The following is a 27,155-nucleotide window of genomic DNA, read 5'->3' on the forward strand; positions in this document are numbered from 1 at the left end:
GCGGAAAGGGCCGTGGACCGAGATTTGCGTAGAGAAGAGCACGCGGGAGGCGCTTCCCACTGAGCCCAAGGAATGCTCCGGCGCTCAGACACCCGGGTCCGCAAAGCCCCGACGCCCCCAAAATGGCCTCTCAGGTCCCTTGGCGCCCCGCCAGCCCACGTGACCCCGCCGCCCCTCCCGCCCACCGGGCTGGGGACCCCGGCTCTGGGTTCCCGCGGTGGCTGCCCCGCCCCTTGCGGGAAGTCGACCAATAGGAGGAGGGGTGAGGCGGGGCGGGAGGTGACGGCCAATGGGGGCGGAGCTCCTGGGGAGTAACAGGTTGGTGGGCGGGGGGAGAGGAGGGCTCTCAGAGCTCGGAGGGGCTGGGCTGCAGCCGCGCGTGCCGCGCGGGCTGACGGAGCTCGAGCCCCTGCGGGGTGTGTGAGCCCGGGAGCACCGAGCCCGACTCGGGTGAGTGAGCCAGCGGGGAGCGAGGACACCTGCGAGGTGGGTGGGCCCTCAGGAGTATGCCTGAGGGGCGGGGTGGAGGCGCCAGATGCCCTCCTCCTCCTGGGCACAGGTGCTGAGTTTAGGAGGAGGGGCGGTCAGAGTGCGGTGGCAGAACTAAGAGCTTGGCCCCTGCTCCGGTGCCAGAAGTAAGTGACTGGTCCGATGCCAGGTGTGGGGCACCTGAGGGTAAGGTTATTCCCAGGGCATCGTGCGTTTCAGCGCTACGATCTCTGGAGGTCAGGCGCTGGCCCTTGGGGCAGAATTTCTCTTGGAAACCAGCGTCGGGGCGGGAGAGGGTTCGTCGTATTGGAGCGAATGGAAGTGCCGCCGTGGGTTCAGAGACTGCGGTGGAGCTGTCAGCAGGTGCTGGTGTGGGGGTGACCCCCCCCCCCGCCCCGCCAGTCCTGACTAGCCTCTGATACCCTCCTCTGGATTTGGAAGTGCTCTGAAATGTGGGGTCGTTCCCTGACCGTTTGCCCACAGGCGAAAACGGTTGCCAGTAAGAAAGACGCTAAGGTCAGAATATGAGGGCACCCCCATCTCTTTGCTAGGTGTGAGATTATTTAAGGTTGTTTCTGTCTTTCTTTTCAAGCCAGGGAGACTTTTTCCTTCTTCCTCTAGAAAGAATTGTGTGTGTTCTCTAAGAGAGGGGCATCAAGAATTATAAATCCCTGGACACCAAAAATGACTGAAAATGTGTACTTTTTCGGGGGAATGGATTGTGGTTTGATTGAATACTGGGTTTCACGTAGTCCATGCCGGCCTTGAAGTTGTTGTACTGATGAGGCTGACCTTGAACTGATTGCAGGCAGCTCCCCGTGCTTGGGTTACAGGCGTATGTCACCACACCCACCTAGAAGTTGTCTTCTTTCCTGAGGCTGATGTCAACCCTTCCTTTCCAGAAAATATATACTTCTTCCTTTAGTTTTGGATTGGGGGGCACTGGTGAGATTTGGGAGTGCAGCTAATTTTCTTGCTGCATTACAGAATCCTCTTGATTCCCTGGAACCCTAACAGGCATCCCGATTCATGATCTGTGATAAGTCACTGTAGGCACTTAGTGGTGCAGAAAGACAGGCAGAACTCCCTAGGAGACCAGAAGACTAGGGGAATGCCATCTCCAAATTCCCAGGCCACATGAGAGGTATATACTGGGCCCCAGACAACTTCTGAGGTGAATTTCCTTGCCTTAGGCGGCAGTGTCAACCTTAGTTTGGCCCCTTTGATGCTCTGTCTGAAGACAGTTGCTGTAATTGGGAAATAATTAGCAACCGCTATGTTTGTAGACAAGCTGCCTACATGGTCCAGCGCACCTTCCCTTCCCGGGTATTTGGGAGTATGGGTCTGGCCCTGGGGACTGTCAGCTCAGAGATTTGCCTGGTTCTAAGAGGATTCTGGCTTCCTGTGGTTCCCAGGCAGACTTGCCTGCCTTTACCCTCGTGGGAGGAGCGGGGGTAGGGCTGCTTCTCTTTGTGCCAGGGAGGGGAGAGCCAAGCGCCTGGGAGTTGATGAAGGTAAGTGCAAGACCAGGAATGCAACTTTGGCAACCGAGAGGGAGTGGTGGAGGGAGACAAAGTCTTCCTGTCACAAACTGGCCTGTCATCACGTTCCAGGTGCACCTGTAACTCTTGCCTCCTCCTCCACATGGCGGGTAGGCTGGAGAGAGCTCCGCTCCTGGCCTCATCCCTCTGCTGTGGTGGGGAACCACTCTGATCTGCTTTGCCAGCTCCCAGGGTAGCCTCCCTGGCCCTCCCTTCCCTCTGCCTCTCAAACCAGTCCAGCCAGTTTGCAAGGGCCCAGTTCTTCATTGTGTTTTTTTTACCCCCACTGGCCAAGTAGCTCCTGCCTGGCTCTCAGGTTTCTGCTTTTTAGTGGACCTAGTCTGGAGTCCCCTTCGGGGGGTGTTCTGTTTGAGCCTACAAGGAGCCTTCTTATCAATGATAAGTCACTGAACTAGCCTTTTTAATTTTGACCATTTGTTTGCTTTTTTTATTACCACTGAGGTGGTTCTGATCGATGTTCTTTTAGTTCTTCCCCCGTCTGAATACTGTTATTCAGCATCCAGCAGATCGCCTGGCCCTGTGTACATCAGCCCTTCCTCCACACACCCGAAACCACCCCACCCCCCACTTCCTGCCAGAAGTCCAGGGACCCTGTCACTCCTGGTTGGAAGCCAGCTGCGAATGGCTGGGCCAGAGGTGATGGAATTGGGGCAGGGCAGGCTAATGAGTAACTCGGGGAGAAGTGGCTGTCTGGTACAGGTGTACTGTGCCTTCTCCCTGGGTTCAGACAGGGATGGCAGAGGCAGACAGATGGCGCTGAATTAACTTCTGTCCTGGTCTTTTCCCATAGTACAGTTGGTGAGAAATGCCCTGGGCACATGCCAGGAGAGGGAAAAGAGGGTCAGGCATCTGGTGAGAGCACAGGCCCTGGGCTTCGTGTTGTTTACCTGCCTAGGGCTTATGCAAGGCCTTGGAGTGCCCTGCTCCCTTGGCCCCACCTACTGTCCTCTGTAACTGAAGGCGGGTAGGTTTCGGGTTTTCCATGTTGAATCATTTAGAGCTCTGTTTTCTGACCCACCCTAAAGATCTCTCCGTCCTGGCCCCTGACCCACATGTCCTGGAACTCATAGTAGTTGAGGGTTGGGGTGTCTTTGGAACCTAGGGGAACACTAGATAGCACCCCTACATTGACTGGCACTCTGGGCCAAGGGCTGGACACTTAGCTGTCCTACATGGGAGCTCCTTGTCCAGATCTGCAGATATACTGACAGGGCAGAACTTCATCATGAATAAATCATGTGACTTCTGAGAGCTGGCGGTTTAGGTACATCTATGGGGCAGAGAGTCCAGACCAGGAAGATGTCTCCTTACTAAAGCACAAGGAATGCTATGAGACATCCATGGGCATATCTCTCTGCTGCTGGGAGAGTCTGCCTTGGTCAGGACACAGCCTTCAAAGAGTATTCATTTCCATTCTCCAAGTTCCAGGCCGAGGGTAGCTGAGAGTCTTGGTCTTTGCCCTGGAGGAAGAGACAGGAACTAATCTCTTCAGTGTGTGGAGGTAAACCTGCTGGGAATATATGTAAATGACGGGCTCTCTGCAAGAAAACTCTGCTTTTCCCAGCGAGAGGAGCACCACTATTTCTCTTTTCGCTATCTGCCAAACTTGGGCATGCTTTTCCATACACACTGGGCTTTCACTTTTCCTCTGAAGCCCCTTCCCCGTCTGCCATGCAGCTGCTTGTCTGCCTTGTAAGGTTGGGTGCTGACCTCCATTACTAAACCTGCCTGCTTTCTTAAATGCATGCCTTTCCCTTGTTCTACTTCTGGCAACTTCTTTCCATGTCCCGCCTCCTGGCATCTGCTGTGATTGACAGTTTACCTGTCCTATTGCTTTTTCTCAAATTCTTGTTTGTAAGCTTCCTTCTGTGTCCATAAACTCTTGTATTGATGAAACTTAAGATCCCCGCCCCCCGCCAAAGAAAGAACCTTAATTTCCTCAGCTTCCTAATGAGTTCAGGAGCAGCCTAGGCTACATAGACCTTTCTCCAAAAAAAAAAAAAAAAAAAAAAGTAAACATTATAAAATTGTTGCATGTGGAGAAAGAAGAAGGCAATCAGCTTGTTGTGTATTTTTATTGAGGCAAAGTCTCTGCAGCTGAAGCTGATCTTGAACTCCTGGTAATCCTTCTGTCTCGTGCTTACTCTAGAGCAGTGGTTCTCAAGCTTCTCAATGCTGCGACCCTTTAATGCAGATCCTCACGTTGTGGTGACAATGAAAGCATTTTCATTGCTACTTCATAGCTGTAATTTTTACTACTGCTATAAATCATAATGTAAATATCAACGTTTTCCGATGGTCTTAGGTGCCCCTGTCAAAGGTCTTTTGACTCCAAAAGGGTTGCCACCCACAGGTTGAGAACCACCTCTCTGGTGCCTCTTCTTGAGTAATGTGGAGAGCTTCTCCCCACTGCCCTTACACACTTACATATTCTACGTTAAAAGTGTGTGTGGGCTGTGTTGTGGAGGAGGTGCATTCCTGTCACAGTCTCAGGATCCCCAGAGTGAATTGTTCTCAGTAAAGCGTTTCTCCCTCCATTTGGGAAGGTCTGGGGTTGCTAAGAATGCCCTCGGTGCCCGTTTCTCCCCATCCATTTCCCACCTGTATTCTGCTCCCCCTGCCCATCTCCTCCCTTTAGCTGCCCTGGTTTCTGGCTTCCTAGAGCTTCTACTATCTCTGGGAGGGACCTTGCCAAGTTTCTTTGGCCCAGCGCCCCACAGGGCAGTTGAATTGGATATGATTGTTTTTCTGTCTGGCACACCTGAGGTTCCTCCCTCCAGCTTGGTGCTGGGCTCCATTAGAGACCAGCAGAAGTGAGGAAGCTGCATTTGTTGTTTAATTTGCTTGGAACAAAACCTCCCTCCCGAGTTCCAGGAACCAGAGCACACCTAGAAGGCATTCCATTTACTGACTGAGCTTGGGCAATGTGGACCAGGAAGTGGGCCTGTGGATGGCCCTGGCTCTGCCCCACAACCTGCCTACTCTGAATCCTTGGGCTGGCACACTGAAACCTATGTTGAAAGGGTGGGAGCTGAAGCTCTGTGGGTAGAATGCTTGCCTGGCACATAAAGCCCTAGTTCCATCCCAGCACGGCCCAGAGCTCACCTTCGTCATACCAGTGCTCAAATGGAAACAGAAGGATCAGAATTCAAAGTCATTTTCAGCTGCTTAAAGGGTGTGGGGCCAGCTTTGGGCCACATAAGACACTGTCTTAAAAAAAAATCTTTAAGTCCTCCCTCTTCTTACTTTTCTGTCTTGGTGTTGTGGATTGAGAACACATGTTAGAGAAATGCTATACCACTGAGTCACAACCCAGCCCAGAGTCCTTTCTGAGATAGGCGGTATGTCTACATGGTATAAAGTTCAGAAGAGACAGGAAGCTACACAGGGAAAGCCCAGAGAGTAAATCCGTCTGTGTGTCCAGCCCTCAGGACCTTCACCCCAGACACATCGCTGCTGTTAGTAGCAGTTTGTCTTCCCGGAAATGGGTGCCACATTTTGTCATGTATATATTTTAATAAACTCTGCAGTAGGAGGCTTCTTATTTTCAAGGGAGTGGAAGAATCAGATAGGCAGGTTAGGGGTCTGCCTTTGCATGGGAGAGACCGCTGTCTGTCTGTGCTGTATGTGCTGTATCTTCGAAGTCGTACTAAGCTGCAGCCCCCAGGATTGCATCAAAGGAAATGAATTATTGTTGGATCTCAGGGTCTCAAAGTATGTTATCTGTTTTATTTTTATTTTTTTCCTCCTATGTTGGAGAAACCTTGTACATATTCATGAACTACCTTCCCAGCTTTTTCAAAGTGGAGCGGGAGTAGCAGCGTCACTTGGGAGAAGTTGCAGTCAGAAACTGGGGATAGACTCCGTATATTGCATTTCTGCTGCTCAAAGAAAATATGAGAACCGTTTTCTGTAGAATTTAGTGTTCCCTAAAACTGGCTTTCTGCTTCAGGCTCCTCAACTAAAACTGTTTTCTTCATATTCTAGGACCCCTCCTACATGTGGAGCAGGCACCCATGATGGCGGATCCTCGGGGCCCTGTAGACCATGGAGTCCAAATTCGCTTTATCACGGAGCCAGAGGGTGCTACTGAGATGGGCACCCTTCGTCGCAGTGGGCGACGTCCTGCCAAGGATGCAAGAGCCAGTACCTATGGGGTCGCTGTGCGCGTGCAGGGCATTGCCGGACAGCCCTTTGTGGTGCTTAACAGTGGAGAGAAAGGCAGCGACTCCTTCGGGGTCCAAATTAAGGGGACCAACAACCGGGGGTCCCCAGGAGCTCTGAGCTCTGATTCAGAACTCCCTGAGAACCCCTACTCTCAAGTCAAGGGGTTTCCTGCCCCTTCTCAGAGCAGCACATCCGATGAGGAGCCCAGGGACCCCTGGAAGGGAAGACTGCTTCGGTCCCAGTCGCAAGCCTCCCTCACAGGGCTTTCTTCGGTGGGTCCTAACAATCGGAGCGCCAGCTTGTTGGAGCTAGCCCCTCCAAAAAAGCCCCCAGGTAACACCATTGACACTGCCCCCTTGTCTTCAGTGGACTCGCTCATCAACAAGTTTGATAGTCAAACCGGGGGCCAGGTCCGCGGTCGCACTGGACGCCGCACCCGGACACTTCCCCACGAACAGCGCAAGCGGAGCCAGAGTCTGGACAGCCGGCTCTCACGGGAAACCCGGGATACCCGCGAGGATAGAGACCGCCAGTCCTCCAACCACTGGGCCCCTGGGACAAAGTATGACGACCACGTGGACAGTTCAAAGCAGCCGCCTCAGAGCCAGAGCCCTCTCAACAGCTTTAGCCGGTCCCGGCAGACCCAAGACTGGGTACTTCAGAGTTTTGAGGAACCGCGGGAGAAAGCACAGGATCCCACCATGGTGCAGGTCAGATGGCATCCCTCCCCACTGCCAACCCCAGCTTTGCATCTGCCCACGGAATCCTTTGCTAATTCAGATAGCACAGGGCTGAAAGTCTGCCTTTTGTTCTCCATCCTATCCACTCAATATCCACACACACAGCCTACTTTCTTGGTACAAGTCTAAGGAGAATGGAACTGAGTGCGGAGAGTGAGCCATGCTGCGGTCATCAGCACACAGATATTTGCTAGGTCTCGCATCTTTGGTGCAGGCTTGGCGGGTATGGGAAACTCCCCTGCTAGTCTTTCTTGAAGTCCATGCTTTCCCTATTTAACCCAGAGAAGAGACTGAGTGGGAGACACGTGCCTTCTAGAGCTGTGTGCATTTACAAATAAATCCCAGTGTATCTGTTGGTGTTAATGACAGATGACTTGTGACACAGGTCACAACTGATTACTGAGAAAAGTCTGATGTCCAGCAATAGTGCAGAGATCTACCCTGCTTGGACTTTTTTGGGGCTGAGCAGTGTTGTCCATCTCCCAACTGCCGCCTGTGTTCCATTTGAACCACATAATACTCTGGCCTGATCTTTCCTCCCTTCCTCTCTTCTTCCTTTCCCTTTTTTCCCCCCTTCATTTTCCCTCCAGTTCAAATCAACTCCAGACCTTCTCCGAGACCAGCGGGAGGCAGCACCAGGCAGTGTGGACCATGTAAAGGCCACCATCTACAGCATCCTCAGGGAGGGGTGAGTGGGGTCCATCTTGTAGTGGGAGCATACACTTCTTTCTTGTCCCTCTGGCTTCTTTTCCCATCTCTTTCCTGGTCTCTCCTCCCCTCCGTTCACCCTTGCTTCCGTCCTTCTGTCCCCCAGAAGCCCAGAAAGTGACGTCTCTGTGAGGAGGAAGGTCAGTTTGGTGTTGGAGCAGATGCAGCCTCTGGGGGTGAGTGACCTTTTAGGGTCAGGAGTAGAACCTTGAGGGCCTCCAGGGATCTGGATGTGGGCTCACTTCCCATCTGCTTATTCCCCCATACCTCTGGCAGATGGTTTCTCCTGCTTCTACTAAGGCCCTGGCAGGGCAGAGTGAGCTTACCCGAAAAGTTGAGGAGCTCCAGAAGAAGCTGGATGAAGAGGTGAAGGTAAGGCAGTGCAGAGTTATGGGAGGAGTGAAGGACCATGGGAAGGTGATGTCCGGGGGGGATGAGCAAGATAGACTGGATGGGAGGGACATCTTACTGAATATGAGTATCCTTGTCTGGGCTTCGTACTCACGGAGATCTTCCTCGCTCTGCTGGACTAAAAGGTGTGCACCACCATGCCCAGCTGGGCTGGCTCTTCTGTGTAGTCCTGTCTGTATTGTGTGAGACAATAAGTCGGTGTCCTAGTCCCAGCAAGGCCTTTGAGGTTCTCTGGGACTTAATGGACGGAACATATAGGAGATCTAACTACTTTCTTTTTTATTATCCCATGGAGTCTGCTATTGACTGCTCAGAGGAAGCTTGAGAAACTTGCTGTTGTTCTCTGTCCAGGGGTGTAGCTGAGCTGATAGAATGTTTACTTTGCACACACCAAATGTCCCAGGTTCAATCCCTAGTACTGAACACAACCAGTTGTGGTGGGCTTGACTGTAAGCCCAGCATTGAGGAAGTAGAGGCAGGAGGATCAGGAGTTCAGGGTCCTCTCTGGCTATTTGTCAGACTAGGTCACATGAAACCATGTCTCAAAAACAGAAAAGGCCGGGCGGTGGTGGTGCACGCTTTTACTCCTGCATTTGGGAGGCAGAGGCAGGTGGATCTCTGTGAGTTCAAGGCCAGCCTGGTCTACAGAGCGAGTTCCAGAACAGGCTCCAAAGCTACACACAGAAACCATGTCTCAAAAAAACAAAAACAGACAAACAAAAACAAAAACCCAAACTGCTTACATCCTATGTGTCTCGAGTCTTTTTCTCATCATACTTACGATGGTGGCGATAATGTCATTTATCAAGTGTAATTTTTATGGCAGATACTGCTCTGGGTAAATGCATAATCATTACAGTGGCTGTGCAAAGTAAAGTATGTCGGAGGATCTTCTCTGATGAGAAGTCTGAGGATGAGGCGGGTGAAGGAGTGCCCGCAGCAGTGCCTTGCAGAGAAGGGGATAAACGATGCGGCCACTCTTCCTCTAAAACATGGACACTTTTATATTTACTTTTCTTTTTGGGGTTGGAGGACAGGGTCTCAAAAGGACTGACTGTGAACTCACTATGTTAGCCAAGAATGACCTAGAACTTCTTGTTTTATTTATTTATTTTTGTTTGTTTGTTTTTCTGAAACAGGGTTTCTCAATATAGCCCTGGCCATCCTGCAACTCACTCTGTAGACTAAGATGGGCTCGAATTTACAGAGATCACCTGACTCTGTCTCCCGAGTGCTGGGATTAAAGGCGTGCACCACCACCGCCCAGCCAAACCTGAACTTCTAATCCTCTTGCCCCTGCTTCCTAAATTTGGGTTTCAGATGTCCATCACCATAAACTGGGCCCAGTTTATGCCTTGCTGGGGTGGAACCCAGGGACTGTGTATGTTAGGCAGGCAGTCTACCATGCCCCTGCCCCGGCCCCTTTATAAATGCTACTTCCTCTTTTCCCAGTATTGCCCTGTACATAGTTAGGAACTCAGCTCCTGATGGTTTGCAGTCCCCTTGTTAAGGAGAAATCGGTGCAGGTTAATGGTTATGTGGAATCAAACTTAATGGATTCCAGCTTTGATTCTAGTAATTGTTGGCTGTGTAACTAATCTCAGTTAAGTTCTTCAAGTATTCAAATCCTGCTTCCTGATCACTAAGTGAAGATAATAATATACTCTTTATTTGTTGCAAAACAGATTACTTCAAAACTTAACAGCCTAAAACAAGCATTTCTCAGTGTCTGATGACTGAGAATCAGGGATCAGCTTCACTGAGTAATTCTGACTCATGGCTATTATTACTAGAACACTTAGGAGACTTTTATTTTATTTTATTTTTTGAGACAAGATTTCATTCTAACCCAAACTGCCTGGAATTCACTGTATAGTTCAGGCTAGCCTTGAACTTACAGTGATCTTTCTGCTTCAAGTGTCAGGATTATAGGCATGTGCTACCATTTGGAGCTATTCTGGATCTGTCTAGAAGCTTTTCCTGTTCTCTATTTCTTTCCCAGAAGCGGCAGAAGCTGGAACCATCCAGGGTTGGGCTAGAGAGGCAGCTGGAGGAGAAGGCAGAGGAGTGTAACCGACTACAGGAGCTGCTGGAGAGGAAAAAGGGGGAGGCGCAGCAGAGTGCCAAGGAGTGAGTGCCGCTGCGGGAGCTGGGGTCTGAAGGAGGCAGATGTGAAGGGGGTGGAGACTATTTTCTTTTTTCCTTTTTGTGTAATGGTGGTAGCGCATGATCTGGAGATGGGCTCCTGTCTGAGGTTCTTAGTTTGTCAAATGACCTTAAAAAATACCAGCTACCGGGACTGGAGAGAGATGGCTTAGAGGTTAAGAGCATTGACTGTTCTTCCAAAGGTCCTGAGTTCAATTCCCAGCAACCACCTACCTGATGGCTCACAACCATCTGTAATGAGATCTGGTGCCCTCTTCTGACCTTTAGGCATACATGCAGGCAGAATACTCTGTACATAATAAATAAATAAATCTTTAAAAAAATATATCAGCTACCTTACAGGGTCATTGTGAGGATTTACTCACTAGTGTAGCAGATGTGACCAATGTTGTCTGTGACCGATGTTGTCTATGTGACAGGCCCTGCTGTGGGCTCCTGAGGAACATCAGTGAGCCCTGCAGGCAGGGCCCTCCTCTCCAGAATCTTCGCTCCAGAGACAGGGAACAGAGGGTAGAGAAGTGGAGAGTGTGAGTAAAACTGTAACTCTTGACGGTGGCGAGTGCTGCAGACTGCATCAAGGAGCAGGGCACGGTTTTCACTGAAGTAGTTGGGAATAAATGTTCATTTAAGATTTGAACAGGGGAGCTGGGCAGTTGTGGCGTGCACCTTTAATCCCAGCGCAGGGAGACAGAGGCAGGCGGATCTCTCCGCTCAAGGCCAGCCTGGTCTACAGAGTGTGTTACAGGACTGCCTGGACTGTTTGATACCCAGAGAAACTCTGTCTCAAAGAACAAAAACAAACAAAAAAAGAGACGAAAAAGAAAACAAGAGATTTGAGCAAGGGCCTGGAGATGGCTCAGCTGGTAAAGATGCTTACCACAGAACCGGAGGACCTGAATTTCGTCCCGGGGACACACGGGTTGGAAAGAGAGGAATGACTCCTGCAAGTTGTCGTCTGGCCACCTCACAAACGTTTCCCTCAGACGTATATACACAGTAAACAAATAAAAATGTAATAAAGGAAAAAAAGATTTGAATAGGGGCAGGGTGTAGTTTGTTGGTGAAGTGCTTGCCCAATTTGGCAAGGTCCTTCTATTCCTTCATAGCAAAGCCAAATGTTCAAAAAATAGAGATTTAAAGGAAGTTTAAATGGATTGATGTATGGTAAGCCAGCAACTGCCTAACATAGTATCCAGTAATGCTATCATCTCTTGTTAGGCTTCAGAACATGAAGCTCCTCCTGGGCCAGGAGGAAGGATTACGGCATGGGCTGGAGACCCAGGTGAAGGAGCTGCAGATCAAACTGAAGCAGGGCCAGAGTCCTGAGCCTGCAAAGGAGATTCTCGTAAAGGTAGGAGGGGGTGGTGCTAGCCTCGGTCCCTGCAGCATCCCCAGGTCTGCTCATCCACTGTTGGAAGTACGGAAAGCAGGCAGGTTTTCACCAGTGCACTTCAGTGCGCTTTCAGGCACACTCAAAGGTGGTGTGAGGTTAGAGACCAGATGACAGTTCTGCTTTAGACTCCAGGCAGTTTAGAGGGCAAAAAGCACCTAATACTATACTAATACAAAGTATAGTTTCTTTCTTTTTGGAGGTGGGACTTCACAAAGTTGTCCATTCTGGCCTTCAGTTTGTGCTTCTTCTGCCTTCGTATTCCAGATACTGGGGTTAGAAGCATGTGCCACACTGCCAAACTCTCAATAAGTATTTTTGGCTAAGTGGTTGAGGTTTTTTTGTTTGTTTGTTTTTTTTAAAGATTTATTTATTTTGTATACAGTGTTCTATCTGCATGTACATTTGAAGGCCAGAAGAGGGCTCCAGATCTCATTACAAGTGGTTGTGAGCCACCATGTGATTGCTAGGAATTGAACGCAGAACCTCTGGAAAAGCAGACAGTGCTCTTAACGGCTGAGCCATCTCTCCAGTCTCGTGGTTGAGTTTTCAATAGACAGATTGAATCCTAACATGGTCCTCCCGCCCCGAGCTTCCACCTTCCCTTTCTCCAGGACTTGTTGGAGACCCGGGAACTTCTGGAAGAGGTCTTAGAGGGAAAACAACGAGTCGAGGAGCAGCTAAGGATGAGGGAACGGGAGCTGACAGCCCTGAAGGGGGCCCTGAAGGAGGAGGTAGCCTCCCATGACCAGGAAGTGGAACAGGTCCGGCTGCAGTACCAGAGAGACACGGAGCAGCTTCGCCAGAGCATGCAAGATGCGACCCAGGCATGTGACAAGAACTGGGGCTGGGAGAGGACAACACTGCCAGGGAATGGGGCTGCCTTATTCGTGTATTTTTGAACTTTTCATGGTTGTAGTTAGAGACCTTCCTAAAGGACACATGAGATGGTTAGGAAACCTACCAGAGCAGAGAGGAGTAACAGGCTAGAAATGGCATAAGGATGTGTGGCCAAATCCATGGGGAGATCCTAGAGGGGGGCTTCCTGCAGATCACAGGGAGGCTGACTGTGGCTTCCTAGCATCACACTGCCAGGGGTCACACTGTCGCTCTATGATGCTCTCTGGGCCTCAGCTTCCTCTTCTACCTTTACGTGAGCTTGGGTGCCTATTTGCCTCCTTTCGTAGGACCATGCTGCAGTGGAAGCTGAGAGGCAGAAGATGTCTTCCCTGGTCCGGGAGCTGCAAAGGGAGCTGGAGGAGACCTCAGAGGAGACAGGTCATTGGCAGAGCATGTTCCAGAAAAACAAGGAGGAGCTGAGAGCCACCAAGCAGGAGTAAGACCCTCCTGCTTTTCTCAGGGGCGTTTAACCTGACTCTTGTACCCCACTGCCTTTCCCTCCCACGAGGCTCTCCCAGGTTCTTTCCAAAGCTGGCGTTCTCCACATCCACTCCTTGAGAGTGTGCCTGTGGCAATGGCCACCACAGGGCTGTCCCCTTTGTCCTTTTAATCTCCCCATGTGGGAAGTCTCACCTTGAACTTCTATCCTTTATTTCTAACCTTGCTGGGCTCAGACTTCTGCAGCTGCGGATGGAGAAGGAGGAGATGGAAGAGGAGCTTGGGGAGAAGATGGAGATCTTACAGAGGGACTTGGAGCAGGCCCGAGCTGGTGCAAGAGATACTCACCAGGTTGAGGAGCTCAAAAAGGTACTTGGACCTGGGGCACGACTTCAGGTCGGGATGACTCCTGCCTCACTGATGCGCCTCTGCCCGGGCTAGTGGGGCTGTGTCCAGGAGTGGGCTTTCCAGGCTTCATCCTAGCAGCTCAGTTTTGCCTGTCCAGTTCTACAGGACTGGTTTTGTTGACTATAGAGTTTCCTAAAGAAAAAGACTTTTTTTAGCAGCCAGGTTGGGGTATAGGCAGAAGCTGCTGGCTACCTTTTAGAAGACATCATAGGTAGCTATATACATGTGAATTTGTAAAACTCCAGGGTCATTTTTGTAGGCTCAGAGCCTTAATTTGGTCAGCACTTCAAAAACTGCTCTTCCAGGAAGGAATTCATTAACTGCGTGACGAAGCAAATGTTTTGTTAGAATGTCTGCTTATTGGTTTACCTTGAGAAATATAATCTCTGGGCTGGAATGCTGGATCAGCTTGACTGGCTGACCTTTGGAAACCAAATTGTAATCTGAAGGCTATTTGGAAAGCACAGAGTCTGAACATGGCACTTAAGGGGCCCAGTGTTTGATTGCATCTCCCAGTTTCCCAAGCCACAGTCTTGCTGGCAGGACGGTGACACACACTTCTCTTTGATCTTCTTTAGAAAGTCAGTCCTTTTTGTATCGTATGTGGATATGGCCCATAAAAGAGTCATGAGAAAGTCATAAAAATTAAACCCAGTTTCATACTCTTGGTATTGTAGTATATGAAGGATAAGAAAAGCAGTTAATAGGCCAGGTGGTGGCTAACCTTTAATCCCAGCACTTGGGAAGCAGAGGCAGGTGGGTCTCTATGAGTTCGAGGCCAACCTGGTTTACATATTGAGTTTCAGGACAGCCAGGGCTCTGTAAACAGACCCTGCCTCAAATCTTCCCTCCAAAATGAACCCCCCCTCAAAAAACAAAACAAAACAAAACACAACAAAAAGAGAGCACAGTTAATTATTTGGGGATGACATTTGTTGTGAAGTTATAGATACCGAGGAGAGTCTGAAACCTATGGCTGTATCAGCTGACATGGCCACTTGACAGTTCTCCAGATGATCTCATTCATTATTATGCCTCAAATAGGAGGCATATTTTATCGCATATTTAACAAAAATATGAATTAGGGTAGCAGACTAACCAAGTCCAACACAAACCAGATAGCAGCTGTGTTTCCTTTTCTCTGCAATGAGTTTGGTTAGTGTGTACACTAGAGTATTGCATGCTCTGCCCTTCAGTCTTGCTAGCTAGTTATAAATTTCAAAAGTGCCTAATAAAGGGAAGCATAATTGATATTTTATCTGACTTTTTAAAAAAATATTTATTTATTTATTATGTATACAATATTCTGCCTGTGTGTATGCTGCAGGCCAGAAGAAGACACCAGACCCCATTACAGATGGTTGTGAGCCACCATGTGGTTGCTGGGAATTGAACTCAGGACCTTTTGAAGAGCAGGCAATGCTCTTAACCTCTGAGCCATCTCTCCAGCCCCCTTTATCTGCCTTTTTAAAAGAAATTTAAGATGCATTAGTACTTATTCTTTCAAATTTTTGTATATATATTTTTTGACTGCCAGTCCTGTTTTAGCCATATGTTCATTCTTCCGCCTCATGGTTTCTCATAGTGTTATATCTTTTTATTATTATTATTTTTATTTTGATTAGCATTTGGTCTTTTATTGAAATATTTTCTCTTGTTGCTTCTTAACTACATTCCACTACACCACTGTTGATGTCATCAATGATGTCATGAGGGTGGCAGGGTCCACATTGCAGCCCACAAACTGTGCAGTACCCAGGATTGCTTTACTAATTCCAGAAAGTTCTGGTGACGATCTTGTCGAAAGTGTTTAATGTTATTCTGCCTCTTTTTGTCTCCTGGTGACTCCTTGAGGGCTTTAATGGTCAGGGAAGAGGGCACCACCTCAGTGTGGACCTGTCTGTCCTGGATGGTCCGTTTCACCGTAATCCTCAGACCTTTCCAGTCACCGGTTTCCTTGGCAATGTCATCACCAACTTTTTTGGAGACAGACCCAGGAGGCCTATCTTGGGGGCCAGGGCAGATGTGGTGCCGACCTCACCGCTGGTGCACCTCAAGTACACGACTTTGATCTCCTTGGAGTCAAACTTGGTGGAGGTGGCTGGTGTCAGATAAACCTGGATTAGGGACGATCGAAGAAGTTGCACCATAGCCTCCTCTGAATTGAAAGCCAACAATCGTGTTATATCTTCTGTGATGTAAAATTCCTTTTTTATACACATGGTCACACTATGTAGACTTTGCTGGCCTTGAACTCACAGAAATCTGCCTGCCTCTGCTTTCCTCTTGATGAGATTAATGGACCACCACACTTGGCTCCAAATTTCTCCTTTTAAGCCAACCATTCCATGGTTTTTAGTTTATTCATTGTTTGGCGAAGCCATTACCATTATCTGGTTACAGAATATTTTAACCTCCCCCAAAGCATCCCATGCTCCTTAGCGGCCATTCTCTCCATGCCCTGATGGCCTTTTCTCTCCAGATTTGTATAAGCTGGATATTTCATATCATTGCAATTCTATTACATGTAGCTTTTGATTTCTGACTTTTTTCATCTGTCGAGATTCAACTGTGTGGTTGCAAGTGTCTTCATCTTTTTGTTTGTTTACGTGATACTAGGTTTTAGAGTTAGGGTCTTGCATAGTCCAGATTTGTCTGGAACTTGCTATGTAGCAAGGATGCTCGAACTCCTGAGTTTTCTGGCTCTGCCTTCTGTGTGTTGGATTATAGGTGTGCACCACCACGTCTGGCTTTACCTGGCTTTACGACTGTATAATGTCCTATTCTTGATTAGTGTATTTTGTTCATTTTCCAAATTTAGGAAATTCTGTGCTTGACACAGTGACTGATCTTGCTATGAGCATTTATGAACAAATTTTTGTGAGAACTGTCAGTTTCATGGGCATGTCACTAAGAACAAGCTTGCTTTGTTCTGTGCTCAGCTTTTGTAAATCTGCCCAATTTTTCTCTCAAGCGACCTTATGTATACTCCTTTCCGTGATATACGAGAGTCCTATTTTCTTCACATGTTGGAACCTTGTTATAGCTGTCCTCACTGTTTTCTTTCCCTTAGGAGCTAAGACGCACCCAGGGGGAACTTAAAGAGCTTCAGGCAGAGCGGCAGAGCCAGGAGGTGGCTGGGCGACAGCGGGACCAGGAGTTAGAGAAGCAGCTGGCAGTGCTGAGGGCTGAGGCTGATCGAGGCCGAGACCTGGAACAGCAGAACCTCCAGCTACAAAAGACCCTGCAACAACTGCGGCAGGACTGTGAAGAGGCGTCCAAGGCAAGGGGAGTGGGCCCAGGGCTCAGAGGTGGAGGCTGAGGGGTCAGGAGGGCTGAGAAACCAGAGCCTGCCAAGTTACCTGTGATGGGTATGTACTGAGCTATTCTGGAGGCTCATGTGTATGGCAAATAGCAGATTTTGGCAGGGGAGGCTGCATCTACGTAGGGGTAGGGTTATTGGGAGTCCCTGGCTGGGGCTACCTCTCCATGCCTGGCTCCTGTGAGCTTCTGGTGGGTGCTTAGGTGGCCCGTTTTCCTGGATAGGCATGTTCACCCACCTGAGCCCCAAGGTCTGAGCCAGTTCTCCCACTGTCCGCAGGCTAAGCTGGCATCAGAGGCAGAGGCCATGGTGCTGGGGCAGCGTCGGGCAACAGTGGAAACAACACTTCGGGAGACGCAGGAGGAAAACGATGAGTTCCGAAGGCGCATCCTGGGTCTGGAGCAGCAGCTGAAGGAGGCCCGAGGCCTGGCGGAGGGTGGGGAAGCGGCGGAGGCTCGACTTCGGGACAAGGTGCGCCGACTGGAGGTAAGCACTCATCGGCCTCCTGGACCCCCCTGCACTTCCACCGTCAAGCCCTGGTAGAGACTTGCTTTTTCAGTACTCAGACATTGGTTTTAGTGTGCCCGCACGCCCTGCGCTCCCCTTCTCGGTGTGCGGCCTTCGTGAGCCGCTCCTTTGCCCGCACCATACCTGTTAAGCTTGGGTTTGTTTCCTGGAGTGACTTGGTGTGAATGTTTCAGACTTTGCACTGGCATTTTTGTCTCCTACCTCCCTCCCTTCGCTTGTAATGTTTTGATTTTTTTGCTCGTTCCTCCAGCCTGTTTGCACTGCCCACTCTTTGTTGGTTTTTGAGACTGGGTCTTACTATATAGCCCCACCTGGCCTGGAACTCATTATGTAGACCAGGCTGGCCTCGAACTCACAGAGGTCTGTCTGCTTTTTTCCTCACAAGCTCTGGGGTTAGAGGCGTGTACCACCACAGCCAGCACTACCTTTTTCACTAGTATAACTCCCCACCTTTCCCCTCCTCCTACCTCCAATGCCTTCTGTCTAAGTTTTGCCTTCTCTCAGCCCAACCTTCCCCTGCCCCTCTTCCCAGGTAGAGAAACAGCAGCTAGAGGAGGCTTTGAATGCTGCCCAGGAGGAGGAGGGGAGCCTGGCAGCAGCCAAGCGGGCTCTGGAAGTCCGGCTGGAGGAGGCCCAGCGGGGGCTGGCACGCCTTGGGCAGGAGCAACAAGCACTGAACCGGGCCTTAGAGGAAGAAGGGAGGCAGCGGGAGGCTCTCCGAAAGAGCAAGGCAGAGCTGGAGGAGCAGAAGCGTTTGTTGAACAAGACTGTGGACCGACTCAACAAAGAGGTAGACACAGGTTGTGTGGACCTTTAAGAAAAGGCATTAACCCTGCAAAAACTAGCCCTGGAAGTGGGTAGATTGTGTGACATTCATTTTTCTCAAGAGAGGATTGGGCCAAATCTTCCTTTTTTAAAAAAAAGGCTTATATTATTATCTTGTTCTGTTTTTTTGAGAAAAGGTCTCTCTATGTAGCCCTAGCTGTCCTGGAACTCACTATGTAGACCAGGCTGGCCTTGAACCCACAGAGATCCACCTACCTCTGCCTCCCAAGTGCTGGGATTAAGAGTGTGTGCCACTATACTTGACTTTTACTATTATTTTAAAATTGGGTCTATATATCTGTGTCTGTGTCAGGGTTTATCTGTGTGTATGTGAGTGCAGTACCCAAGGAGGTCAGAAGAGGGCATCAAGTCTCCTGTGGCTAGAGGCTGCCCATTGTGTGCGCCAGAAACTGAACTCAGGTCCTCTGGAAGAGCAGTGTTGCTTTTAACTGAGCCATTTTTTTTTTTTTGGACAGATCTCATGTAGATAAAACTAGGATTAAACTCTATAGTTGTGTGCTACCATGCCCAGCCCCAATGTGATATCCCACTTACATAGCAGTGGTTTTGCCCTGGGGTCTTCATTCTTGGAGTTTCCTTTAGAAATCTCAAAGACCTAAACATAAGGGTTGTCATTAGTAAGGTTTGAATTGTGGGGAGAGGAAGAAGCAAGTGAAATAAAGAAAATGAAGAAATCAAATTACTTCTGCTGATAAGGTTCTTCCTCACAATCTTATTTTTATCAAGCCAGGTCAGCTACTAGCAATGTCAACTGAGAAAAACAAACATTTTATTTTCTCTGAAAATAGTACTTAAGGGATTGTCATATTTCAGGAGGCCAGATTTTCTTTTTTAGTGGTATATCTTATAACCATGTCACGTCAAGTTTGCAGAAACAGGGTTATTGAAGGTTTACTTAGTATAAACCACTATTATAAGTACTTTAAATAATTAACATAATTCAATATTAACAATGTAGGTACTGTTGTTATCCCATCTTTTTTTTAAAAAAAATAATTTATTTACTTTGTTTCATTTGCATTGGTGTTTTGCCTACATGTGTGTCTGTGTAAGGGTGCCAGATCTTGGAGTTAGAGACATTTGTGAGCTGCCATGTGGGTGCTGGGAATTGAACTTGAGGCCTGGAAGAGCAGCCAGTGCTCTAACCACTGAGTCATCTCTCCAGCCCTTCTATCCCATCTTATAGATGGGAAAATGAGACCAGAGATAAGTGATAAAGCTATGATCTATCCAGACATTTGTTTTCTTTTGTTTTTAATTTTTTATTTATTTTTATTTTATGTGCATTCATGTTTTGCCTACATGTCTGCCTGTGCGAGAGCAGAACTGGAACCAGAGCTATGGACAGCAGAGAGCTGCCATGTGGTGCTGGGAACTGAACCTGGGTCCCCTGGAGGGGCAGGCAGTGCTCTTAACCACTGAGGCATCTCTTTAGTCCCTTGTTCAGACATTTGAATACTAGCCATACTAGGGATGTAGACCAGGAAAGCTGGAGAGGGCTGCCTGGCAGAGAGGAAACTCCTACGAGACTTCTGAAAGCTGGGACTGGACACAGGAGGGAACATTTGGTATAGAGGTGCAGTGTGAATAAATGCTTTCCCCTGCATTTTAGCTGGAGCAGATTGGGGATGACTCCAAGCTAGCCCTGCAGCAGCTCCAGTCCCAGATGGAAGATTACAAGGAAAAGGCCCGGAGGGAAGTAGCCGATGCCCAGCGCCAGGCCAAAGATTGGGCCAGTGAGGCCGAAAAGAATTCAGGGGGGCTGAGCCGGCTTCAGGATGAGGTAGGAGCCCAAGTGACAAAAAAGTGTCCTTTGGTGTGAAGGTCACTGCCCCTCACTAAGCTGTGAGCTGGGGTGCTAGGGCCCCAACTTAGGTATAACTACTGGAGTGGGTCGGGGGAGGGGGTGTTCACATGAGGACAGACGAGAGGGGATGCCTCATCTGTTAAGCAAGGACTCTCACACTCTGCTACACATTAGAGTCACCTGGGAAGGTTTTTAAAAATCTTTAATTTTTTTTTTTGCTTTGTTCGTTTGGTTGGTTGGTTTTCAAGACAGAGTTTCTCTGTGTAGCTCTGACTGTCCTGCTTAAACTCACAGAGATCCACCTGCTTCTGCCTCCCTAATGTCGGGATTAAAGGTGTGTGCCACCACCACTCATCCAAGATTTTTAAAAATGTTAATGTCTCAACATAATTTTTTTTATTACTTAGATCATAATCTGGGACCTAGGATTTTTTTTGTTTGTTTGTTTGTTTTTTGAGATAGGGTCTCACCATGGCTAGCCTTACATTCACAGAGATCTGTTTGTCTCCTAAGTGCTAAAGGATTTAAGGCATGCACTACCATGCCTGACAGGATTGGTAAATTTTTTGTTTTTGTTTTGTCTTGTTTTTGTTTTTTGAGATAGGGTTTCTCTGTAGGACTGGTCCTGGCTGTCCTGGAACTTGCACTTGGTTTGTAGACCAGGCTGGCCCCAAACTCCTGCTTCTGCCTCCCAAGTGCTGGGATTAAAGTTGTGTACTGCCACCACCTGGCAGATTGGTAGTTTTTTTTATTTTTTTATAAATTTATGTATTTCATATGCGTTGGTGTTTTTGCCTTCATATATGTCTGTGTGAGGTTGTTGGATCCTGTGGAACTAGAGTCACAGACAGTTGTTAGCTGCCATGTGAGTGCTTGCTGGGATTCGAACCCTGGTCCTCTGGAAGAACCCTGGTTAAGAATTAGAGCTCTTAACCGCTGAACCATCTCTCCAGCCCCAGATTGGTAGTTTTTAAAACCACTTTAAATAGGCACAGTTGTGCCTACTCCCCAGTAAAACTCTCAAGTGATTCCCCTTTGTGCAGTAAGTTTTAAGGCAATGAAGAAAGTAAACCTAGAAGTCATTCTTTTCTCACCATGAGCTGGCAGCCTAGGGCAAGCGCTCTGCCGCCAAGCTGTGGTCCCAGCCTGGCGCTAAAGAATGTCAGTGGTGGAGCATTTCTTCCCATGGGCAGACCGCTCCCACCTTCTACCCCTACATTTCAAATAGGCTGAGCTGTTGTGTATTGTCTTTGGGCCCAGCTGCAAAGGTTGCGGCAGGCCCTGCAGACAGCCCAGGCTGAGCGGGACACAGCGCGGCTGGACAAAGAGCTACTGGCCCAGCGACTGCAGGGGCTGGAGCAGGAGGCTGAGACTAAGAAGCGCACCCAGGATGACAAGACCCGACAGCTGAAGAGCCTGGAGGTAAAGACACAGACAGGCTGGGTGGGGAGAGAGGGCCGTTTGGGGCTAGTGCCGTGAGTTTTGAGCAGGAAAAGGAGCCAATGTATCCGAAGCCTTTTTCTGTGTAGATAATAAAATTCGAGAAGTTTTTTTTTTTTTTTAAGCCGTGAACTAAATGTAGATGTTGAGAAATTTATAGATGTCATGTAAAAAGAAATTGTATTTCTGTCATGTTTTACATTTGGAGAGTGTTAGCACTGACCCTCTTAGACCTGAGTTCTGCATGTCACTAGGCGGCTGGAGTTGAGCATGGCTTTCCTCCCTTAGAGTGAATGGTAGTCTCCAGTTTGCTGTGCTTGTGTAAGAATAATAGCAACACGCATATAATGCACTGTGGGTGTGTGGCACTTAAGAATCCTTGGAATCTCCCTGGGAGGTAGATGGTCTCACTCCATTTCACAGATAAGGAGACCTGAGGTACAGTGATAAGTCACTTTCCAGTGGAATAGGTCCAGCGCCAGAACGTGGAGGGTCTGGTCTCCAGGCCTAGGTGGCTGACCCAAATCCATGCTCTTACTTCTGTATGGTACTGCTAGGCCGCCTAAATTTGCCCCACACTCTGGAAATGCTGCTTCTGAGGGTTTCCATCCTGGCCTCTGCTGGGGAACTGGAGCTTCAGTTTTTTTCAGGAAGGAATGGATTCTAGCGTTTGCCTTCCTGGTCAGCAGAGGGCGCTGGCTCCATGGTGGCTTTGAGCAAGCAGGAGCAGGCGGAAGGTTTCTGGAATGTGCAAGGGGAAAAACCTGTGGGAGTGAAGTTTTGATGGGGGTCTTGATCTGAGTTTGGTGTTCGAGGGCCCAAAATTTGGGACAGAATTGACCTTTTACCCTTCTGCTTCAGGAGAAAGTCTCACGACTAGAAGCAGAGTTAGATGAAGAAAAGAACACGGTGGAGCTGTTAACAGAGCGTGTGAACCGTGGCCGCGACCAGGTGACTACTCCCCACCGTAACACCCCAGCTCTCAAAGACAGCTCTGCTCTCCTCTCATAGCCTGGATGCTCTGGCCAGGCAGTCTGCTTCAGGCTCTCCTCTCCTTTGGAAAGGGCAGACAGGTTTCCTTAGGTGGAAGGAAGCCAAGAATTGGAGTCTGGGGAAAGCCCTGGCGGCCCAGGCTGCACTGACCCTAGTGAGGACTATTTCAATTCAGGAGTCCTGGTTGTGGGATTTTGGGAGCCTTCTTTAAATTGTTCCTCCCATTTGAACAGGTAAAACTTCTTCCTTTAACCTGACACCCAATCATGTCACTTTTTTGTTTGTTTATTGTTTTTTGAGACAGGGTCTCTATGTAGTCTGGCTGGCCTTGAAACATGCTCTGTAGACCAGGCTGACCTCAAACTCACAGAGATCCGCCTGCCTCTGCCTCCCAAGTGCTGAGATTAAAGGTGTGTGCCACCACACACACTTCCAAACATCACTTTAATCTATAGTATCCTACTGTTCCCCTTCCATAAAACCCCTATCAATATAATGCAAAATGCGTTTAGTCTGATTTTAAAAGTTCCTGTAGTCTTCCAGTGCTGATACTGTTCAGAAGTCCAAAGTTCAAAATCTGTTCTGAGACTCAAAGCAGTCTTTTACTTGTAAGCTCCACACCAGTGTCCAGCATCCAGGGCTCATGGTGACATCATTTGACTCTACTGGTCTTGGGCAGTCCTTCCCTCCAGCTTTGCTACTTGTAGCACACATAGCCTCTCTCCTTTCCCATCAGCTCCTCTCCGCGCCTGTATCTTCCCACTGCAAATGTCCCACATCCCTGGTGCCTGAGACATCTTAGGTTCTCCAGTGCAATTCAGACTTCACTTTCACAGATTCTGCAGTAGCCTTTTGGGAGCCGCTTGCAGGAAACTGATTTTCTGGGATTCAATCCAGTGTGATGAGGAAGGGGCAATGACAAGTAGCTTCATGTAAGATATATGATGGCCTTCTCTAATCTAGTCAGGCCATTGAGAGTAGGGTGCTGCAAATTCTAGGAGGAGAGTACTTAATTGCCTGAGAATTTGAGGGACTCAGGGTTCAGAGAGTGTCTTCCAGGGGTCTGGTTCTGTTGATTTACTTTGCAGGTTTAGCTGTGGTCTTCCCCGAGTCTAATTCTCCCCCATCTCTAACAGGTGGATCAGCTGAGGACGGAGCTCATGCAGGAGAGGTCTGCTCGGCAGGACTTGGAGTGTGACAAAATCTCCTTGGAGAGACAGGTGAGGAGGAGTCGGGATAGACTCAGGAGGCCAGAGGGAGGACCACCTGGAGTGCTAACCATGGGATCTTCCCGTCTCTCTCAGAACAAGGACTTGAAGACCCGCTTGGCCAGCTCCGAAGGCTTCCAGAAACCCAGTGCCAGCTTCTCTCAGCTTGAGTCCCAGTATCAACTGTTACAAGAGCGGCTGCAAGCTGAGGAGAGGTGATACGAACCTGAACCTGTCAGTCATCCCTCTCCCCGCCCCTTGCTCCTGAACTAGAGCAGAGTTGTGGGATGGGAATGACCCCTGGGTCTTTGGGACTTCCCTGGATCCTCCCGATCCGCTGGTGAGGCCCGCGACAGAAAAGTCCTTGGAGAGGTGGTCAGTGCTAAGTAAAGGCTTCCTTAGAGATGGCAACAGCTAGAGACCGCTCTTTCCTGCTCTTTCTAGAGAGAAGACAGTTCTGCAGTCCACCAATCGAAAACTAGAACGGAGAGTTAAAGAGCTCTCTATCCAGATCGATGATGAGAGGCAGCATGTCAACGACCAGAAAGACCAGGTGAGGGCATGGCACCCTGTGGACGCGCAGCCACAGGGAAGTATGTTAGGTGTTCTTTTGAAGGCCACTGTCCCCATAAGCCTTCCACATTTAGAATTTGCTTGTGTTAAGGACAGAGACTAGTTTGCGAGGTCTAGCCTAGGGTAGTTATAGCCTTTGTATTGAGTGTGCTAGTCTCTCTAAGTGTTATATGTCATGAATTCACTGATTCCCCAGATAACCTTTGGGTTGTGCATGTGTGTAGGTGTATGTGTGTATTCATGTGCACAAATGTGCACGTGTGTAGAGGCTGGAGGACAACCATGGATGGTGTTCATCGGTCACCTTCCATCTTCTTTTTCTTTTTTGAAACAAGATCTATCACTGGTCTGGAACTTGCCAAATAGGTTAGGCTGGCTGGCTTGTGTGTTCTAGGGAGATTCCATGGCAATTTATCTCCTTTATTGGCTGAACTATCTCCTTAGCCCCGTAACCTGCCTCTCAACAATTCCTGAGGCTGGAGGATTTACATAAAGTCACAACATGGGGGGAGGGGCGAGGAGGAGATTGTCCCTTGTCAGAATCATTGCAGGGGAGGTTCTAGCCCTTGGAGTAGGGCTAATGTGGGGACACCCTGTCTTGCTTAGCTAAGCCTGAAGGTGAAGGCTTTGAAGCGGCAGGTGGATGAAGCCGAAGAGGAAATTGAGCGGCTGGACGGCCTGAGGAAGAAGGCACAGCGTGAGCTGGAGGAGCAGCATGAAGTCAATGAACAGCTCCAGGCCCGGATCAAATCCTTGGAAAAGGAAGCCTGGTATGGCCGCCTTTCTGTACCTTGCTCTGCACCATGCTCATGGCGGGTAGGGAATGGACCCTCCCAAGCCGGATAAGGAGAACTACGTAGCTCTTTATCCCTGCCTAGAAGGTAGTATAGTCAGGTCTTAGTATCTTAGCTTCCACCCTTCCCTTTGTCTCCCTAGATCCCTGGTGAGGAGGGGACGTGCTAGCTTTAGGTCTTAGTGTGGAAGGGTGATGGTCTCAGTCCTGCCCTTCTCTCTTTGACTCAGGCGGAAAGCTTCCCGCTCAGCTGCTGAGGCGGCCCTCAAACAAGAGGGACTGAGCTCTGATGAGGAATTTGACAGCGTCTACGACCCCTCGTCCATTGCATCCCTGCTCACAGAGAGCAACCTGCAGACCAGCTCCTGCTAGCGCATGCTCTGTTAAGGACCACACGGGCTTGAAGCCTATCTCAGCCATCCCTGCTCTGCTTTGCTCTGTCCTGCCTGCCTGAGTCTTTTTTTTTTCCCTATGGGTGACCTGATTCAGACTTAAGACTGGGAGGGGCCAGAGTAAGGGTGATAAAACATTAGCAATGAGCTGGTGGTGGGCTTGTCCCTGTCACTGCAAGAGTGGATAGGCCTGCTGAGCCCTTCCTGTAGGTTCTGACCTCTGTATCGTCTCCTGTACAGAGGGACTAATGGCCAACATAGCCACTGAGGGGGACTGCAGAGGTCAGGGAGGGATGGATATTGCCATGTATGTACAGCTTTATTTCTTTAATATTTAACCATATGGCTCAGGGAAATACCCACTGTTCTGCTCCCTAGATCTCTGCAACCTTTATTCCTCCCACTCTGGAGCAAGGGAGGGAGCATTATGGGTAAATGGACATGCAGGCGTGGCTCTACCCACTTCGGATACTTTTTGCACAGTCACGGGCCCATGAGTAGTCCCTAGCATCTCTTCAGTCGCAATAGTTTTGTTCTTTCCACGTCACTGGGTCCAGGGGACCTGTCGTCTTTCCGTCTTTACCATCCCGGCCTTGCTGCTTTACTCTCAGTGCCTTAGCAGTGTGAGATGAGGATGCTGCCCTTGCCTTTCATAAGCCTGCACTCGTACCTCTCCAGAGACCAGCCTTTCCTCGCTGGGGCCCAGCCTGGCCTTCCCCACAGGCTGCTCTGCCAGCCAGCCCCTGGGAGAAGGGCTTCCAAAGCTTGGGTAAGGTGGTGGGGACTGGTTCTCCTCAGGGTTCCATCTTCCTTCTTGCCCACCCCCTGTCTGGGAACCACAAGGACTGTTTACACAGGTCCTAAAAGCAAACATCTGGTCCCTGTGGTCTCCTAGTGACTTCTCTGTCCAGATGTCCCCAGCCTCCATGGAACCCAACAGATCTTTGCTTTTCTCAGGAAGTGAGATTCCTGATTCAGATCTTTGCTTGGGGTTAGAAGATGACTCCCAGTAGAGATGGGAAGGGGCACTGGAGAATGTATTCCTCCTGAGTTCTGGGGTGTGCCAAGCTCTGGTGGGTGAAGGTAATGGATGGGGATGGTTCACCTCTTATTTCCAAAGTAAGTTCTGTTCTCATCAATCACTTGTAATTTCATGAATTAAAAAAAAATCCTGCAAATCAGATTGTCTTGGTTTATTTTAAATTAAATATTTAAATGACCTATCTATACTGAAATTCCTGTCTTTATTTTCCTGGCTAATTTGGGGGCCTACTCAAAAGTTTGTTGTTGTTGTTTTTAACATTGTGTGTGTGTGTGTGTGTGTGTGTGTGTTTGGTGTATTTGTAGCATTCACTATACATGCATGCATGCATGCACACACTTGTGGAGGTCAGATAATTTGAGACTCCTTTCCACAGTGTGTGGGTCCTGGGGATTGAACGATTGAACTCAAGTTGTGAGGCGTGGCAGCAGGCACCTTTAGCTGCTAAGCAGGCCCTATTTCAAAAAGTCATTTAAGGGCTGGAGAGATGGCTCAAAGGTTAAGAGCACTGAATACTCTTCCAGAGGTCCTCAGTTCAATTTCCAGCAACCACATGGTGGCTCACAACTCATCAGTAATGAGATCTAGTGCCCCCTTCTGGCCTGAAGACATACATGCAGGAAGAACCCTGTATACATAATTAATAAGTCTTTTTTTTTTTTAAAGTCATTTAAACTGTACTTTAAAATGAGACTTTATTTGAGATGTCTCTCATAACTGATGAGGGATCTAGGAAACATGGACTACTTAAAAGTATTCTTTCCTAACAACCTCTGGGAAGAGCAAGGAACACTGCAATAGCTACTTTCTATTGCTGTGATCAGACACCACA

At 48.9% G+C, this 27,155-nt stretch overlaps 1 protein-coding gene and 1 pseudogene across 6 annotated transcripts; one reads left to right on the forward strand and one right to left on the reverse strand.

Annotated features, from left to right (window-relative positions):
• Window positions 1–332: 332 nt before the first annotated feature.
• Window positions 333–26,508, forward strand: Cgn (cingulin). Of its 6 annotated transcripts, none has more exons than XM_048427897.3 (22): window positions 353–450; window positions 3,474–3,552; window positions 6,039–6,928; window positions 7,549–7,646; window positions 7,773–7,842; window positions 7,943–8,038; window positions 10,080–10,207; window positions 11,462–11,594; window positions 12,248–12,460; window positions 12,821–12,969; window positions 13,208–13,340; window positions 16,453–16,662; window positions 16,981–17,187; window positions 17,762–18,019; window positions 19,688–19,858; window positions 21,143–21,304; window positions 22,184–22,273; window positions 23,452–23,535; window positions 23,620–23,738; window positions 23,968–24,076; window positions 24,703–24,866; window positions 25,120–26,508. In XM_048427897.3, the coding sequence occupies exons 3-22, from the start codon at window positions 6,068–6,070 to the stop codon at window positions 25,259–25,261; spliced, it is 3,597 nt and encodes a 1,198-aa protein (XP_048283854.1). In that variant the 5' UTR covers window positions 353–450; window positions 3,474–3,552; window positions 6,039–6,067; the 3' UTR covers window positions 25,262–26,508. The 6 variants fall into 6 exon arrangements, with proteins under 6 accessions (XP_048283853.1, XP_048283854.1, XP_048283858.1 ...); XM_048427899.3 differs by lacking the exon at window positions 353–450 and adding an exon at window positions 618–635; XM_048427896.3 differs by lacking the exon at window positions 3,474–3,552 and having other exon boundaries at window positions 333–450.
• Window positions 15,044–15,543, reverse strand: LOC125396095 (large ribosomal subunit protein uL11 pseudogene; annotated as a pseudogene).
• Window positions 26,509–27,155: the final 647 nt, after the last annotated feature.

The sequence above is a fragment of the Myodes glareolus genome, chromosome 17 (genome assembly GCF_982192425.1).
Source record: "Myodes glareolus chromosome 17, mMyoGla1.1, whole genome shotgun sequence".
Classification (NCBI taxonomy): domain Eukaryota; kingdom Metazoa; phylum Chordata; class Mammalia; order Rodentia; family Cricetidae; genus Myodes; species Myodes glareolus.

What these genes read in the sequence shown, in the direction of transcription:
- Cgn (XM_048427896.3), top strand. Translation starts at nt 6,068, where the DNA reads ATGATGGCGGATCCTCGGGGCCCTGTAGACCATGGAGTCCAAATTCGC. An exon ending in AGCTGGATGAAGAGGTGAAG is followed by an intron (nt 8,039 to 10,079) that starts GTAAGGCAGTGC and finishes TTTCTTTCCCAG; the next exon opens with AAGCGGCAGAAGCTGGAACC. An exon ending in CAAAGGAGATTCTCGTAAAG is followed by an intron (nt 11,595 to 12,247) that starts GTAGGAGGGGGT and finishes CCCTTTCTCCAG; the next exon opens with GACTTGTTGGAGACCCGGGA.